This window comes from Aethalodelphis obliquidens, unplaced genomic scaffold, assembly GCF_003676395.1.
Source record: "Aethalodelphis obliquidens isolate GAN/ISIS:26980383/991018 unplaced genomic scaffold, ASM367639v1 scaffold40, whole genome shotgun sequence".
Classification (NCBI taxonomy): Eukaryota; Metazoa; Chordata; class Mammalia; order Artiodactyla; family Delphinidae; genus Aethalodelphis; species Aethalodelphis obliquidens.
In genome coordinates, this window is record NW_020837984.1 from 11,455,839 (window position 1) to 11,473,403 (window position 17,565).

Sequence of the window (17,565 nt, forward strand, 5' to 3'; positions counted from 1 at the left end):
CTTTTGGAAGATACAAAATGTCTAATATTTAAACCTTGGTCGCTCCCTCCCCCCAACATGACAGACTATTCAACCCATAATCAAAAGATTTCACTATATTGTAGGAAAAACTATTTTGGAAGTGAAACTATGTCTTTAATATTTCCAAGTAAAAGAATTCATATCTGATAAAAGCAACACTTTTAGATATGCCATATGCAAAAAGCGTACCATATAATTAGAAGTGAATTTAGACAGAAAGACAGAAAGATGAGATGTAAAAGCAGATAATTAGTGCACTGTTATAATTAGCAAATACTTCTCAATCCCATGGTAACTGTGCTCTGAAAAGGACTCCTGCCGATTAACTAATATTTCCTGAAAGAAGTTTTGTTCTCTCTCTTTAAATGGAAAATTTGAATTGCTATCTCCTTGAAAACCATGCCATAATATCTCATACATTGATTTATGTCTATGTTATAGTTTTTTTAAATGCAAAAAAAGGTATACTAACTGTAAGCACAAAACAAATATTATATTTGTAGAATGAAAGATTATAATAAATCTATATAATAATCTTGTGTTCTATAGCTAATTTCAAGCATGATCTTTCAAAAATAGATATTATTTGTGCAACAAAAAGTAACTTTGAAATCAGAGGAGCAAACATTTCACACTGAGCATGGTTAATCAGTTCAAAATGTCTGGACGCTAGAAATAGTAAAAGTTTCTGGAGATAGGTTCCAGAAGTTCAAATATTTCTAATTTTATAGTAGATGATAGGAGAGAAAGAGAAAATAACTAAAAAATTCAACCAAGAGGACATGTTTTCTCATTTTTTTCTCATGCCCTCCCTCCCAAATATTTAGCATAATGAAAGGATGCAGTTACAGAGATCTTCTTCCACTGATGCCACAACTCAGTACACAGCCTTTGATCCTAAACAGTTGTGTGACTTTAAAGTATATCTGTGAGATGGAGATGATAATAACATGTCCTCACAGGGTTTTGGGGAGTAAAGGAAGATTTTAGGCATGGGGGTGGTGCCTGCTTTGTAAATTGTGAAATATTTTCTTAAACTAGGGGCAAAAATTAAATTCTCAATTTTATCCCCGAACATCAAAGACTTGATTAGGACATACAATTAATGTCACACAAATAACACTGTTCTAAACAGAACAGTGTAAAACCCAAAAGTCGGCCAAGTCTTACCAATTACAGGCAATAGGACCCAAAAGTTATTCAAACACTTTTCAGTCAATCTCAGATTGTCTGGGACAAGCAGTGACATATGGTGACATTAGTGAGAAGGGCAACCTGACAGCAGAGAGAGAAGACCGGTTTATGAAATTGGCAACAGACTTGCCTTTTTATCACTATCCCCAAAAATGTCAGCGACAATGAGAAAAGCAGGTAAACTATGAAACTGTTTTTGGATCTCATGTCTTATTAAAAGTCTCCAAGAGAACAGGGGTAGGATCGTGAGGGTGGCCTTGGTATCTGGGTTAACTGAGTGTCTAAAGTAACTCAGTTAAAAAACAAACAAAGATAAAGTAACTCAGTTGACTGAGTGTATAAGATAAGCCTGAGCAGCTTCTCAGCTTACCTACAACAATTATTCAGATTTTTCAAGAAAGTATTCCTCCAGAGGGGAATCTGTTGTGCAATTGAATGGTCCCCTAAACACAGGGATGAGAACAAACGTGATTATTGCTCACATGTGTTCTGGCACATACAAGGTGAGATAGAATCTCTAAGACCACTTACTGTTCTCCGGAATCATTCTCAAGTAGTAAGTACATTAGAGATTATGCGGTGAGAACTACCCCATCCTAAAAAGAACAGGGTTTGTAGCTTTTTAACTGTGCCCATTTCGAATTATTGGGGTGGAAAGATTTTGATAAACAAAGCCAAAGAAAGCGATAGGCCAAAAAAAAAAAAAAAGTGCTGATTAATACCAGCAATAGGAATAGACATTTTTAGAAAGTGTTTTTTAATCAGCTCCCCGGTATGGGGTTAACCAACTGTGTCAGCAGAACTAAATTACAGACTCATAGGAAAGGAAAAAGCAAATAAAAAGAAGAGAATTTTGAAACAAATTCAAACTATTCTTTCTTGGGGTAAAAAGCTTCAGGCACTGAGGAAGGCTCATTGGTTGCATCTCAAACAAATAAGCCCTAAGCATTGAACGGGTTAGAGTATCCGAACATATGTAATACTTTTCAGTGTAAATTAGCTTAGGATAAAAAGGGGTGCTGGCCAACTACCACAGAAATGCAAAAATATAAAACTAAAGTGAGTTAAATGCTCAAAGAAAAGGCAAAAAATGGCAATTGCCAAGTACAGAATCACAAGTCAGAGAACTAACTGGCTGTGAGCATTTTGTTCTTACCGGGTCAGGGGCGTGGTTGGTCCCATGTCACCAAGGATCGCCGGTAGCACAGTATAGCTGGGAACTTAAACATGGCTGTTTGACCTTCAAAGCAGTGGTTTCCAGAGCATTTTGAAGCTCAACCACACTCCTCATCGTCCTGGGATACTGATTTAGAATCACGGTAAAATGACAGTTATTAAAAGAGCCATAACTATCCACTTCCAACTTTGTGGTTTTTAAGTTCTTAAGTATTCTGGTTGTGCTAAGCAGTGCTTTTTGGTTTTGGTTTTCCTTGGTTTTGAAGATGGTCAGGTGTTTATGTTGTTTCAATAAATTATTATTTCAACTTAATTCCATATTTAGGAAAAAACAAAGCAGAATAAAGGCTTCCAGCGAATGGCATTTGGTTTGCTGAAATATGTAACTACTATTAGGCATAAAGAAATGAAATCTAGGTATAAATTATATCTCGCTCTACAAATTCAGTGGGCAGTGCTACACAGAAAATGTGAAATCAGGGAACTAGAGAAAAGTGTCTCCAGAAGTTGCCTGGCCAGTGGAGAAAGAAATAAGTGTTTTAACCTCTAAACCACGCTAAAGAATATTCAGATAAAATCAAGCGGTAACAAAAATTAATCCTATGCTTTAGACATCTTTCTGTTTACTTTAGTTCTTTCAGGTGTACCTTTCAACAAAGACCTAAGTTGTCATTTTCAAACTTTGAGAGTAATATCTGGAGGTTGCAGTGCCTGAAGGTATTAAGGAATTCTTCTGACACTTGATTTCCCTGTAGGAAGAATCTCAAAAGAGTGGGGAGTAGAGAGTGAATAAATTGAAAAAAAAAAGTCCAAAGTAGAAGCATTTATGTTTTCCTTCCCTGGAATATAAAGCACAGGAGTTTCGGATTTCAGTATTTTGAAGGTTTTTGTGAGAAATTATTGTCATTTTTACAGAATCTAGTATAGTTTTCAAAAATTGCATATTATTATCTAAAATTTGGGCCTTACAAATATCTAAAATTGTAGTGATTTTATTTCAGAATGCAGTCATGTAAAATGGAGGCGTCATATAGTTCACCAGTATCAGCAAGTTTGCAGTTACAGGTTTACAAGATGCAATCCCACTTGAAATACCGAAGCTGAATTATAAAACACTAATGATTTCTTCCTAAAATGAGTGTTTATTTTTTTCCAAGTCATTAGTGTTCACTTCTTTCTCTGCCAAATGCCTCTTCTTTGTGTTCAGCGTGTGATATTTGTTGAACAGTACTTGGTCATGCTGAACATGGCATATTGAACAGATTTAAAATGACCTTTGGTCACTGCTTCCCAAAGTGGGGTAAAGATGATTTAGGAGCATGTATCCAAGCAAATTGTTTTAAATGTATTATTGAATGTATTGTATGCTGCATTAGAAAAGATACAAAAGAAATCCTATGGTATAAAGTTTCATTTTAAAATACATGTATGTGTTTTATTTTAGCTGAAACTATTTTTTTAAAAGAACAAGTAAATAGTAATTCAGAGGGTATTAAACAGGGCAAAACCCCTATGGCTGTATGTAAATGGCTGAATCAAGGCAGGGAAACATTGCTTTAGGATAACCTTCTACCATCCAACTCCAAAATATCAACCTTTTAAAAATTTACTGTGAAATAGGTAATATTGCAATGTCTTAACACTAAACTTTTTTGATCATTATGAAGCTACACATTTTCTCTGTGTCTAATTTTATATACAGAATCATCACTAAATACAAGAATCAAAAGGAGACTTACAGAACAAAATAACATAACCAATTCATTTTGCAGGTGATTAACTTCTTCAAATGCAAGCAGCCCGTTAGTGACTGAGTTATAATTTGCACCCAAGTGTACTCAGTCTCAGCTCTGAGCTGAGCCTCACAGCCACTGCCCAGAATCCTGGCTGGGAATATTGGTAAGTACAAAGAGCTTTTTCTAATAGAACCGATTTCCAAAATTGTTCTCTGTTCCAGCCTACAATCACTAACTAGTTGAGAATAAAATACCTTATAGTGCAGTATATCACAAAAGTCTGGGCTCAAATCCTCAAAAGATTTTTAACTAAAAGATATGTAAGCCAACAAGCCCCGTGCAATGGGCTTTTCACGAAAGCTAGGCTAGGACAGAACTAAGGTTTAAACCTGAAAGGGTGTTAGGCTATTTTTTGTTAATAGTCAATGAGTTAAAACAACAACAGCAAAAAAACCCACAAAACAACAGTAAACTTCACAGAGTTTTGACTAAATAAATGCAGATGGCTGCAGATAATAAGCCTGCAAGCAGGTTTTCTGTACCGAACACCCAAATCAAGGCAAATTTCAAGGTAACAAAAAATTTTAAATGAAAGACTAAATAATAATCAGGGAATGGGGAAAAGCAGGTCATAAATAACTGATTTGTTTTAGGAGTCCAACTTGAAGCTAAAAATAAAAATATTTCAAAATTAGAAGTGACCACTCAAAAATATATTTTGCCCATAAATGATACAGGATGCCTTTGCAAAGGGTTTGGTAGCCTGGGTCTTAGTTGTAGTGGGGTTCAGGAAAGCAGGGCTAAAGTGCTGTTTTTGTAAATCTGAAACCTAAACATCTCCATGAGTTACGATGTCTGTTTATACTCTAAGAAGCTCCTTCTCACATCCTTAAAAGGCAAGCTGCTGAGGAGAGACAAAGTTAGAGGGGATGTTGTCTTTAATCCTGGGGTAAATAAGGCCTTGAACGTCCCGGCTCCTGCCCTGGGTGACCTGGACCAATTTTCTGCTTAGGGTCACTCAGTCACAGGAAGTCGAAGCAAAAGGTCTGAGTTGTTTGTTTGTTTGTTTGTTTGAGGGTTGAGGGTTGGTTGGAGAAAAGCTGAGCCTATGAGACCCCAGCAGCATCACCACCAAATACAGGCTCTCCTTTGCTTCTTTCTCCATGCTCTGTGGAAGGGTCTTCACAGAGCAACAAGTTCCCAGCCTGCTGCTCTCAGAAAGGGGCTGGTGATGGACTCGGGGTTGAGGCAGGGGAGGAGGGAAGAGTCACCCCGCAGCCCTTAAACTCACTCACACACAACCATCAACTTTACACAGCAGCTGCTTTTGACAGAAGATACAGAGGCACTGACCTCCAGTGATCTTAGGAAATGAAAGTTGGAAAGGCTTCTTCTGTAGCTGTGACTTTTTTTTTAAGTGTTGGGGAATATACATAAAAAGAGAATTTTGAGACACCCAGAAAAGAGAGAGAAGAAATTGGATAGGTCACTTAACCTCTCTTGGTCTCAGCTTGCTCATCTGTGAAATGGGCAAATGGAACTAAATGCCTTGACTTAGCCCAAACATTCTCTGGTTCTTTATGGTGGGGAAGGGGCTGTGAAAAATGGGCCGATCATGAAAATGCAGACCGATCATTTCACCCTATTTGGGATGGTGACTCGCACTTCCCAGGAGAGGATGGTCATTTCTGCGATGGCCTAGGGGACATTTTGCAAGAGGGTCGTACTGTTTGCCTCTGGCCTTAGTTCTCACCCCCCACACACACACACACACACATTTTCTTTTACTTTTCCCCAAAGGAATTGTTTGCGATTGAACAAGTGGAAACATAAATAGCTGCGGAACTATTTAGGAAAGTCAATATGCAATTATGCAAAAGTCTATGATAAGGCTCCCTCGGAAGCAGAAAGCATCCGGGAATAAAGAGCGCATTTCTCCTTCCCTGGCGAGGCCGTTGTGGAATGGCTGTTTCTCTGTGTCCTGGGGACGGACAGGACTGGATCTGATTCCATCTCTGTCGCTTTCCTTGGCTCTGTCTTTCCGTTACTGCCGCCTGCTCTCTCCCTCCTTGCGTTTCGGTCGCCGTCGCTCTGCGCCTCTCCCCTTTCCTTCCCCCTCCCTCCCCCCGCCCCGGCTCCCCGCCCTCCAGGCCCAGGGCGCGGGGTCCGCCGCCTCCCTGGGTGGTGTGAGCGCAGCGCGCGCCGAGCGGGCGGTGCGGCCGGGAGAGGCCGCCGGCGGTGCCTCCCCTTCCACCCGGCGGCGGAAGAAACCGGGAGAAGGAACCGCATCCATCCCCACACAGTTCTCCCGCGGCCGCTAATCCCATTAGCGCACCTGAAATAATAACCTCGGCCACAGACGCGCGCTTGTTCCAGCCCCTCCAAGGGGTCGCCGCGGGCGCAGGGGGCACTGGGGGGGCCTGGGTCCCCGAAGGCTCCCGCGTCCCAAACAGACTCGCAGAGCACACTCGGCCTCGGAGGCGGAAGCGGGAGACGGGCCGCATCCCAGGGCTCACGGCGCCCCGGGAAGAGCCGTCCAGGAACGGAGGCGAGAAGCTTCCAGAATTAGGCTAATTGGCAAGGGGTTGCGGGGTGAGCCCGTGTCCCCGAATCCTGATGGGGAGAGAGGCGCCCTCGGGTGCTCAGCCCCAAGAACCGGCAGACAGAGCCCGATACCCCGAGTCGCCGCGTCGGGGTCCGCGGGTCCTTCGAACTCCGGCTCCCGGGTCGCCACCCCTGCGGCGCAGGTCTGACCCCCCACTCCCTCCCTCCGGCAGAGGCTGGAGCGAACCCCAAAGGAGACAGGATCGCGGTCTAGAATGGTGGGGGGTCGGTGCACTGGCAGGAGAGAAAACCTTTGGCTCCTTCCCGACGGTTCGGGGTCCCCAGGGAACACGTTTCCCCAAACCTACCCTCACCCCCCCCAAACCGCGGCCCCCGCGCCCAGCCGGGTGTGAGCAGATTGGGGTGGGCCCACCCCGGGCAGCGTATCCTGCCGGGCCCTCCACTCGCCCCGAGGAGTGTGCGCCCCCGGGGGTGCAGGCAGGCCCGGGGCTCTGGGTGGCTCGGCGCCGCGGAACCTGGCACCCCGCCACGCACAGGCGACAGGACAGCCCCGCAGAGCGCTCAGCGGAGGAAGGACCCAGTCGGCAGAGAGGCCCGGAAGTGGCCGCAGATCTGCCACTAAATGAAGTTATCCTAGATGAGCCCCTAAGAGGGGAGCCTCTTAGGGCTGTGGGCTCGGCTGTGAACCGATTTCTTTACGGCTTGTACGTCGATTTCTTTCATTAGTTGTAAGTTTTCAAATTGGCTCTTTCTCGCATAAATCGCCTGGAAACAAATTATGATTTTTAGCAAGCGTAACCAGAGTTTGACGTTAATCTTTTTTAAAAGGACAAGGAAAGATGATATTTATTTTTCATTTTCAAAATAAGGGCACGTAAAGATACCTTTTCAGATATTCACAAGTGAATAACTACTCAGCGGGCGTCCTTCAGTTTCTTCTAGTTCTTTCCTTCTCTGTTTTTCACGATACTAGAATTCTTTCTGAGCTGCAGAAAGCCTTCGATATTTTTCTTATTCATTGGATAACTCAATGAAATGTTAAAATATTTATTTTTGAATAATCAGTACGATTTTTGCCTGAAGGTTTTCACAAAATATGCCCCTTTATACAGTCCAGCGTGGACGCTAATCGTGACCAGTCTGGCTCATCCTGTTGCTTCAAAGGTAAACGTTTGCATTTGGCGACTGGAGACGTTCCCCAGCGCTCAGTACTTCCACTACTAGTTTAGAATTTATCAAACGCGGGAATACTTATGATTGGTTCCTGTAAGACTCGTCTACGTGTTCCCGCTATTGTTAGTAGGGTCCTTGTTGTTGTTTTAATCTGGCCCATTGGAACCATATGGCATCTTATAAAATAAACTTTCACAATTCAGTTGATTATGCTGAAGTTGAAAAGACACCCACCACAGCCATCACCACCGGCATCCCCCATCCCCAATCATTGCCATCTCTGCAGACCAACTGAAACCATCCTGTTCTTTTACACTGCAATGCGAGCAATCTCACTGCTTTAAGTAGTCAGTGTCAGCCCAAGTTCTCTGACATATCTATATTTAACACAATATTTTAAAGTCATTCTGACATAGTGCCACATCAAAATGTATATTTGAAGTAGATCATTGAAATATATCTATGCATCAATAAAGTGTCCTAAAGCTGTCTCCTTTTCACTACTGGGTTTTTATTAAAGAGTACCCTAATAACTAGTCATGTATTAATAGGTGTTTTTCTTTTTTAATGCAATAAGCAATTTAACTTCAGGAAAGCAAACAGTTTTAAGAGGCTGGTACCCAAGTCTATGTCTCTTCCACCAAAATCAGCTTGACTTCTCCATATTTTAGTGGTGTGGGCTTTATCAGTTCTCTAGAATAATTGTGATTATTCAGGAACTATGTCAATATCAAACAGAGGTCAGAGTTAGCTTCATGAATTTTTTTTTGTACAAAGCTTCCATAATGCTAGAGCTCCATAAATATTTTTTAAATCATAACAAAAAATGTATACAATATTTTTAAATGTTTAAGAGAACATCAAACAGTCTCTGTTACACAAAGGCATCTGACTGAATTTCAGCCACACTTTCTCCCACATGTGGTCTCCAAGTGAAAACACTGAAGTTTCATATTTTCATCCAATAATGCCAAAAGAGGAACTGCACTAAAAATTTTCTAATTACCAATTTCATTCTGTCCCTCCTACAGGTACTTTTCTTGATTACTGAACAATATTACGTTCTGAATTTCAAAAATTAATTTGTACATCCTGGATTACCTAGGCAGTAGACACATTTAACTTCACTGTCAAGCAATTCACGCTCAGAGCCAAGTAACTGCATGCACATGCATGTGCACACACACACACATACACATATATTTTTTTCAGAGATGCCAGGCTTGTCCCACCATCTTTTCCTTTTCTTCCCAAGCTGACTTTGTGTACCCCCACACATGCACAACTGTATTAAATGTAGGTTTTAGCCTTGTGCTTTAGTCCAGTGGTTGAAGTGTGCCTATACTTAGTATAATGTCCTAAACTTGGATTTGAACACACGAGTAGGCCACAAGACCTGTCCTGTGAGTCTAAGTTGGGTCCTGTGGTCCTCTCCTATTACTTACCAGCCCCAAATCACCCCCCCTCCCCCAAATGCTGGACAAGAAAAAAGTTTCTTAAATCATAGAGACTGTAGTTTTTCCATTGTCCAGTAGACGGCACAAAAGATCAAGTCTTCAAACGTTGAACAATCCACCAAAGCTATTTGGTTTAGTTTGGAGTGTGTCTGAGTGTACTGTTCATCTCAAACAGTCAGCCAGCCTGTGTTGTATCTGTGAAACAGAGAAGCATCTCCAAACTTAAGAAAGCTCCACAAAGTTGTGAAATGTAGCGATATGAAAAAGATTCGTGTATCCGCTCACCAAAATGCTGCTTCAGATAACGCAGCAACTGTTATAAATGAGGAGTTTGGAGGGAAATGTTACTGAGAAGTTTATTATTTAAGTTACCTTTTAAGAAATTAAACTGAGAAAAAGTACAAGGCATTTCATTTTTAATTATCTTCTAACAGATGAAGAAAATATTTGCAACCTGAACCTTCAAAATTCTATATTGGAATTTTGCATGATGTATCTATGCTTTTTATTAAACTTGACACACAACTCAGACCAGAAAATTAAGTACTGTATTTCAAATGGGCTAATGTATACATGCGTATATAATACCTAGTAGAAAGGGGGAAGAAATTTTCTAGAAATTTTGTGAATAGCTTTTGGGGTATATCAGATGATGAAGCCATAAGAAATAACTTAGTTGAAACTTTGCCTCTCCTAAAGCAATGTGTGACTTTGGCTAATATTTATATTTTACTAAAAGGCTTCTATTTCCCTTTTCATCCTGCAGACGCTCCTTATGTAGAAGTGGGGGGAGAGGGTAAAGTGTGGGCTAATAACTCATTTCCCAGTTAATTTTATTAAGAATTTATAGCACTGTTTAGAAAGTTTTAAGACAACCGTAAATTTTATTAGGAATATTTTATTAAGCCCTCCATTTAATTAATAAAAGACCTCTATAACTTCTGAAAATGTCAGAGCTAGTAATTATGTTAACCAGCGTAATTTTTCCCCCTCTAGAGACCAAAGCATTTTAATGATTTGAAATAGAAAAGTGGTAAGGAAAACACACACCCCCCCCAATTTTTTTTTCTTCACTTTTGCATTATCCAGCCCGAATATAGTGACGAGTATTTTCCCTGTGATGATTGGAGAGCCTCAGCTGACCTCTCATTGACTTCTGAACTGGACCCAGACATTCTTTGTTTTCTGAAGCAAAATGCAGTAAACAAATCTCCAGGTTCTTATAGCCCAGATTGCTTTGGGGCACTTGATTAACGTCTTCCCTAATCCTGTCGGTTAACCCCCTTTCATATCACCTAACCAGGTTTCTCCCTTTTATAGACCTCTAAATAGTTTATTTCACTTTTCTCACAGCCATTCATTAGCTTTGACTTTTTGGTACCTTTCTCATATGGCATCCAGGCTCTTATCTCCAACATTCCTCTATTATCTCTAGTAGATTTTAAATCTATTTTCTTTGAACTGTCTTTCCCTTCTCTTATTTCTGTTTTTTGAAATGCAAACGCTAATGTGGGATGAGATTCAGAGGATGAATGTTCTTGAAGAACAAACCCTAAGCCTCCAGCCCACAGGACAACCTGAAGAGTAATCACAGCATTTTAACAGGCATCTTAAAGTTAGGTGGCAGATGATAAACCCTTATCATTCTGTGAACACAGCTGCCAAACTCGATTGATTAACAGGCTTTTGTTTATTCTGGGCTGGCAAATACACACACATTTTACCTTAAGAGGTGCCTTTTTAATTTCTGAGGGTTTTGGAGCTGACTCATCAGTGTGAACTTCGGGGACAAAAGCCTAATTCCGGATATAGGTCTTTCCAAAGACACGATTCCTTATAGGAAAACAGAACACTAGAGGGAAGTTCTCCCGGAGGACTGTACCAACAGCCTAAAGGGGCACTATTTGTTTTAAATGCCTCCTTGCCTGAGGGTGTAAACAATAGAGACCTAGGCCCCAGGCTGCCTCTTTAAAGTCCTCATTCTCTATCTTTCGGAAGATGCTCTGGGATGGGAAGGGTAAGCTGAGTATGGAAGGCCCATTTCGAAAGAGCTAGGGGCAAGTGCCAGAACGCTTCACCAGGCCAAGTTTTTGCAAAATAAAAGTACTTTTGCCTTAAAAAGCAAGTATCTGAGATAAGCTAGAAAAAGGCACTGCCATAGAACAGCTATAAATATCAGTACTAGTTTTCTAAGATACCTGGAACTATCCCTTTACCTTTTTCTTTTAATAGATGATTAATTGCTGCCCTGCTAAAGGAGGTTTTTTTTCTTCTTCTTTTTTATGGCTACTATATTGCAACTCCAGAGGTCCTCTGTGCAATTTCTCTCAGCAAGCCCCAACTGTAATAACTGTTTGCTAATTGTAAAATCCTTATCCAGAATGAGGTTTGGGCAAACAATTTGTACTACTGTAATTACATTGTAAAAGTGTTTTAGTCTCTCGGTTGTTCAGAATTAATCTTATAAAGGCCTAGGACCATCGGGTTCACAGCTATACTTGGAAAGAAGGGGAGGGAAGGAAGAAGACACTTTTCAAAGCTAATGAGGTTAGTTTAAGCCCACAAACTCAAACTATCTCATTCTTTAAGGAAACTCTGTTTGTCGGTAATTTAAAGTTGAAGATCATGGTTGAAGAGCGTAATAGTCTTCTACTGCTTGAAGTTTGGGGTTGTGTTGGAAAAGGAGAGATTTACCTGAACCTTCTTTTTCCATCTCTGCTAGAAAACAAAAGAGAAAACTTACCGGAACGCATCAATACAAAATGCATTCCATTGTCAAAGAACTATATATACCAGAACTGGCCTTTTCCACATTTGAAAACGTGACCGCAGACTTGAGGTAACTCCAAACCGGTCGGCCACCTAAGTCTTTGCCCGAGAACCCGTCGGGCTGTTAAAGACCATGGTCATAGAAATGTATTTCGCAGTAAATTTCTCTTGGTTAAATTATACTTACACAATCTCCTTCGCAGTTCATTTTAGGATCATAAACGTAGCTGTGCCCATGTCGGTGTTTGGCTTGACGCTCCCCTCCCCCCCCCCCCACTTCGTGCCCCACTACCGCCAGCCGCGCTGATATCGGGAGGGCCTGCTGGAGAGAAAGAGCTCACACCTCAGCGAGCAGCCGTCGGAAGGCGCTCAGGTGTTGGCCGCTGCCGGCTGGGGTTCCAGGAAGAGCTTGCAGGCGGCCGGCCCAGTTTGGTCTTCTCTGTAATCGGAAAAGGATTGCGTTGGCTGGCCCAGCCAGCGCAGCTTCCCAGGAATTAAACAGAGAAATGGCCTTCCTGACACCGGGAGGTCCCATCCTGGCCTGAGTTCTGTTTCCAAGTTCACGTTGGGGAACGGCCGGCGGGGTGGGGGTTCGGGGTTGCCAGGCAGTGGCACAAAGGCGCTGGTAATTCACCTGGATCCTCTGGGCTCTGACACACGGGCCTGCCTTAAGTTCCCGCGTGATGTGTCGAGGCGTTTGTACCAGAAAACTCTACATTTTGCGATGGTGAAAAGTAAAAGATCTTAAAACTTGGGGTGTGGGGGGAGAAAGGAAGAGAGGAGACAGAGATGCAAATGATGGGGGATCCTAGGATGAGTTTTTTTTAACAGTCGGAGCTCTTTCAAGGCAAAACGCATCTGAAGGCGTTGGGTGAACGTGTCAGCCCTACGGGAACACATGGGGCGAGTACGGCGTCGGGGCGGGGGTGATGTGCGGGAGTCTGGGAAGGCTCTGATGCTCGGCTTTATGAAAACTCCACTATTGGGGGGAACTGGGCGTTGACTCGTGAGAAGTATTAAAAGAAGCAATAGATGACGCTTAGGGAGGTACGTGCGCTTGGTGGAATCTGATTCCAGATCTACGTTCTGATGCTCGCCCTGTGTCCCCTGCTCCTCGAAAGCCCACTCAAACAGAAACTTCAGTCCTGTCTCTCGGACCGATGCGAATTCTCTTTTAGTTTGCGTATTAAGAGTTGGCTTCAATACATTTGAGAGCTCCTAATCTTTTCCAAACAGTCTATGCAGATACGAGCCCCTAATCTTTCTCAAAACTCTTCCCCCTTCCTTCACCTCCCCCGCTTTGGGTTGGTCCGCAGCTGGCGGGGTGGGATGAGGGTAGGGGCGATGGGAGCTAGGGGCCGGCTACTTTGGGGGAGTCAGCCTTTTGGCCACAATCAGGGCGGGAATCCGGAGTGGCAGTTTGCCTTCCCGGCAGATCGAAGCTCCCTGCTGATCGATTATTTGATAATTGATTTTCCCCGCAGCCAATAAGCTGCTGCCTTGGCGGGAGCGTCTCCTGATTGGCCGAGCCCTCCTCCCCGGCTGCCTACCGAGATTTGGGTGAGCTCATTTTCCACTCGACCGCAGGGGGAGTTTTCTGCGAGGTTTCAACTGGAGGGAGGAAAAAAAAATCGTGCTCCGAGCCGAGCGAGCTGCGAGCCCTGCTCCGGGATGTGAGGTTTCCAGCCCGCTGGTCGAGCTGTTGCGGCTGAGCCATCTCGACAGATCAGAGCCGGGCGGGCAGAAAAATAAAAACGAAAATAATAAATATAATAATATACTAATAAAGGGCAGGTTGAGAGCGGGAGAGTGAAGAAAAGGAATTTTTTGTTTGCTTAAACCGGAGAATAGGTATTGAAAGGGAGAAAGTTCAAATTAGTGGCTGGTTGGGGCCTCCGAGTTGTGGGTAGGGGCAGCTTTTTGTCTGAAATCTCAGCCCCCGAAGTGAATTTCTTTTTCTTTGGCACTGGGAGTTTTCCCTGAGCCAGACTGGGGATCGGAAAGAGGAGTGGGGGGAAGAAGGGCATGGGGAGGAGAGCGCGGGGCGTCGCCGGGGAAAGAGCGTGGCCGAGGCCGGAGACCCTCGGCGCCTCGAAGACAAAGGCAGCGCGGCTGCAGCCCCAGACGAGCGCGCCGACCCCGCCGCGCCGCGCCCTGGGCGCACGGCCGCCTCTCCCGGAGCGGGTCGGAGAAAGAGCCTCCCTCCCCGCGGCTCCCTGGCCCGGGCTCCACCCGCGAGGTCGGGCTGCCCAGAGCCCGCGTCGGGTTTCGCTTTCCGGCGATCATAAATAGCTTCGTGTTTGTAAACAGGCGCTGGGGGCACATTCCCGGCTCTGGGCTCATTGTTCCCTCCCTTCCTCTCTCACTTTGCGCAGGACGCCGGGGCTGGAGGCCTCGGGGACTAGGAGGTGGGGGCGTCCAGATCCCCAAAGTGAGAAAACGCAAGCATTTCCTTTCCTTGGGCCGGGTGTCCACCTCTGACAGCAAAAAAAAAAACCCTCTAAGGTGGATCTGCAGAAAGCCCCAGCCATCTCCACCCCACGTTCTCGGGACTTCTTAGCACAGCCTTTCCCAGCCCTGTTCCTGCGCCTCCTCTCTTCGCTCCTGGTTTGACTTTTCTACGTGGTGTATTTGGTTCTAAGAATCCACTACTTTCTGCACCAGCCCCCCTCCGCCCCGAAAAATACTGGCAGACCCCAATAATTTCGAGGAAAGTCAGGAAGTCAATCCACGGAGCCCTGTGCAAAATAACTCCCGCTGCTGCCTGCCCCGCTTTTATTCCCAATCTATTTCAAGAGAGCTTTGGAGAGAGAGTCTGGAGGGGGAGGGAGAGAAAAGCATACGGAAAATAAAGCCGGCGGCCGGGGGCTACTACCCGCGCTTGTGCGCGTGTGCCCCGGGTGTGTGGGTGTTTGTGCCTGGGCGTGCGATTTAATGGAGCGCCTCTCTGCCTCTCCAGTGCGGCCAGAGCTCGCTTCGCGCACCCACCCCTGCCGAGGAGCCTACTTGCTGCAGCCCAATGCATTGTGTAAGACGCGACCTGTTATGGCCACCACTACTTCCGGGTTCTAGCATTCTGGTCGGAATCCACCTCTCCGCCTGTGCAACACACACTTTACACACGCACGGGGACTGCAAGCGGGCAGCATCGATCGTGGCTCCTTTAAGACAAACTCAGACAGACATTTTTTTTTAACCCTCCTCTAATCTCCCTCCAGTGCAGCAGTTGCAAAGAGGGAGAGAGAGAGAGAGAGAGAGAGAGAAAGAGAGCGAGCGAGAGAAGAGAGAAACTGATTAGGAATTAGGACTGATTCAAGGGAAGCGAGCGCTAGGGCTTTGTGCATTTGAATATTAACATTTGAGGTGTTCTGACCAGAAGAAGACTGAGCGGATGATCATTCATTCACCACGTTGACAACCTCGCCTGTGATTGACAGCCGGAGTGGCAGAAAGCCATGAGATTTGGTAGTTGGGTCTGAGGGGCGCTTTTTTTTTTTTTAACTGATTTTTTGGGGAGAGAAGATCTGCTTTTTTTTGCCCCCGCTGCTGTCTTGGAAACGGAGCGCTTTTATGCTCAGTGACTCGGGAGCTTTGCTTCAGGTCCCATAGACCGAAGATCTGGGACCAGTAGCTCACGTTGCTGGAGACGTTAAGGGATTTTTCGTCGTGCTTTTTATTTTTTTTTTCCGGGGGAGTTTACGTATTTGTTTCTTTTCACACTGGCCTTAAAGAGGATATATTAGAAGTTGAAGTAGGAAGGGAGCCAGGGAGGCCGATGGCGCAAAGGGTACGTATTAAAAAACAATTGTGGAACTCAAATGTGAGGTTAAATTGAAACGTGGCTGAAAGACACTGCTAAAAAGTTTCCTTTTTTCTCTGTCTTTTTGAATGAGGCTCCTAAAGCCGTGGCCTAAAGCGAGAGGATTTATTCAATGCATTTGTAGACTTATGTATATTAACATGTAATTGTTAATTCAAGTAATCAATTTTTCTGTAGATTCCTAACCAGCAGCTATATAAATAAAAATACAAGCTCGGGCAATCATCTGTGTAAAAAACAAAAACAAACAGCGCTAGATACCTAATGTTATATAGCGTGAGCATTCAAGGAGCAGAAGTTTAAGGCTAGTTTTAAATTAAAATAAGCAGCTAGAAACTTCTGATACGTTATTGATTATGCTCATCTTTAATATCACTGAAAGTATTTAGCATTTTTAAGCAAATAACTTTGTCATAGTACAACGGTTTTGGGGGTCGGAAAGCATTCATCTTTTTAAAGTAATTTTAATGTACATGGTTTTTTATGCAAGGTAATACTTTGTAAGTTTTTCTTAGAAGAGCCCTGCACTAATTGGATACTAAGCACACAACTACTCACTTTAAAAATGCAATACTAATTTCCCCAATATTCCTATTTGAATGGAAATGTAGTGAGAGTAAAGTGAGACAATGACAACCCAACAGAGGTAGTTTCTTAAAAGAAAGGGGGTCTACAAAAAGCCTTCCTTGCATAATTTGTGCCCTGGCCCTCAAAGCCCTGTTTGCAAAAGAAAGTTACTAGGCTGACACATTTTTTCTTTACTCCTTTGGTTCAGGCAAATGTCAGCGTTCTTCCAAACTCTTTTCACACCTCTGGCTTGAAGGAGATGAAAGTGGCAATTCCTCCTTTCTTTGAAAATCATTTCACTCTCAGCGCCTCCACATCTTGGGAAAAGAACATGCCTGAAATGAAGCAAAGAGGAAAACCTAAATAGCTAAATTTTGCACACAAAAATAATGAAAATATGAAAGTAGTTTTTCTGGAGAAGGAAGATGGGGGGGGTTGAATGTGCATTTACTTTTAAATTTGCTTTAAACCTGATGACTAACATTTAGCTCACAGACATCTAGTCTAGGGGGAAAGTTCATAAGAATAGAAAAAATAGAATAATTGCTCCAACTATACATTTTCTTTAACTTGAGGGGAATATTGCCCAATTCTAAATTCAGCCCCGATGTTGAAGAGAAGCTACCCTTCTCTGAGTTTCACTTACAAGAGAGCCGGTTAGTTTTGTATGATTTAGCAGAGTTTGTCTTGGAGAGCAAAGGAAATGCAGTGTCTTGCAGGACTGCCTAACCCCACGCTGGCAGGGAAATAAAATGAGAAGCCTGTCTGAATTCACGTGCTTGGCTTAGCTGTTCCCATCGTAACTTTTTTTTTTTTTTTAATTCCCCCTGATGGGAAGGGTCTGTGAAACCAGGCAGGTTTGCTGTACTGTCCTGGCATGTTTTATTATTGTGATTTTGAATTTCCTCCTCTAGAGACGTGCACGTTTTACCTTCTGCCCTCCGGGAGAATGCCTCCCTTTCTTCCTTCTTTCTTCCTTCCTTTTTTGCCAAAGGATCCTGAATTTCTGGCTAGCTGATAGGGACACAAGTTAGGGCAAGACCATTCAATCTAGCCGAGTCTTACCGAGAATCCTAGAAATTTTACT

The 17,565-nt window shown here is 43.5% G+C and overlaps 1 protein-coding gene across 5 annotated transcripts in view; it reads left to right on the forward strand.

The window, feature by feature from the left end:
• The first annotated feature begins 14,978 nt into the window (after nucleotides 1-14,978).
• The window catches only part of MEIS1 (Meis homeobox 1), a 137,718-nt gene continuing 135,131 nt past the window's right edge, over nucleotides 14,979-17,565 (forward strand). For 2 of the 5 annotated variants that reach the window (XM_027131855.1, XM_027131859.1), the window contains exon 1: nucleotides 14,995-15,878. In XM_027131855.1, coding sequence (XP_026987656.1) covers nucleotides 15,867-15,878 — 12 coding nt within the window. In that variant the 5' untranslated portion in view covers nucleotides 14,995-15,866. Of the gene's footprint in view, nucleotides 15,879-17,565 lie in introns of all 5 variants that reach the window. The other 3 variants (XM_027131860.1, XM_027131858.1, XM_027131856.1) reach the window with 3 other exon arrangements.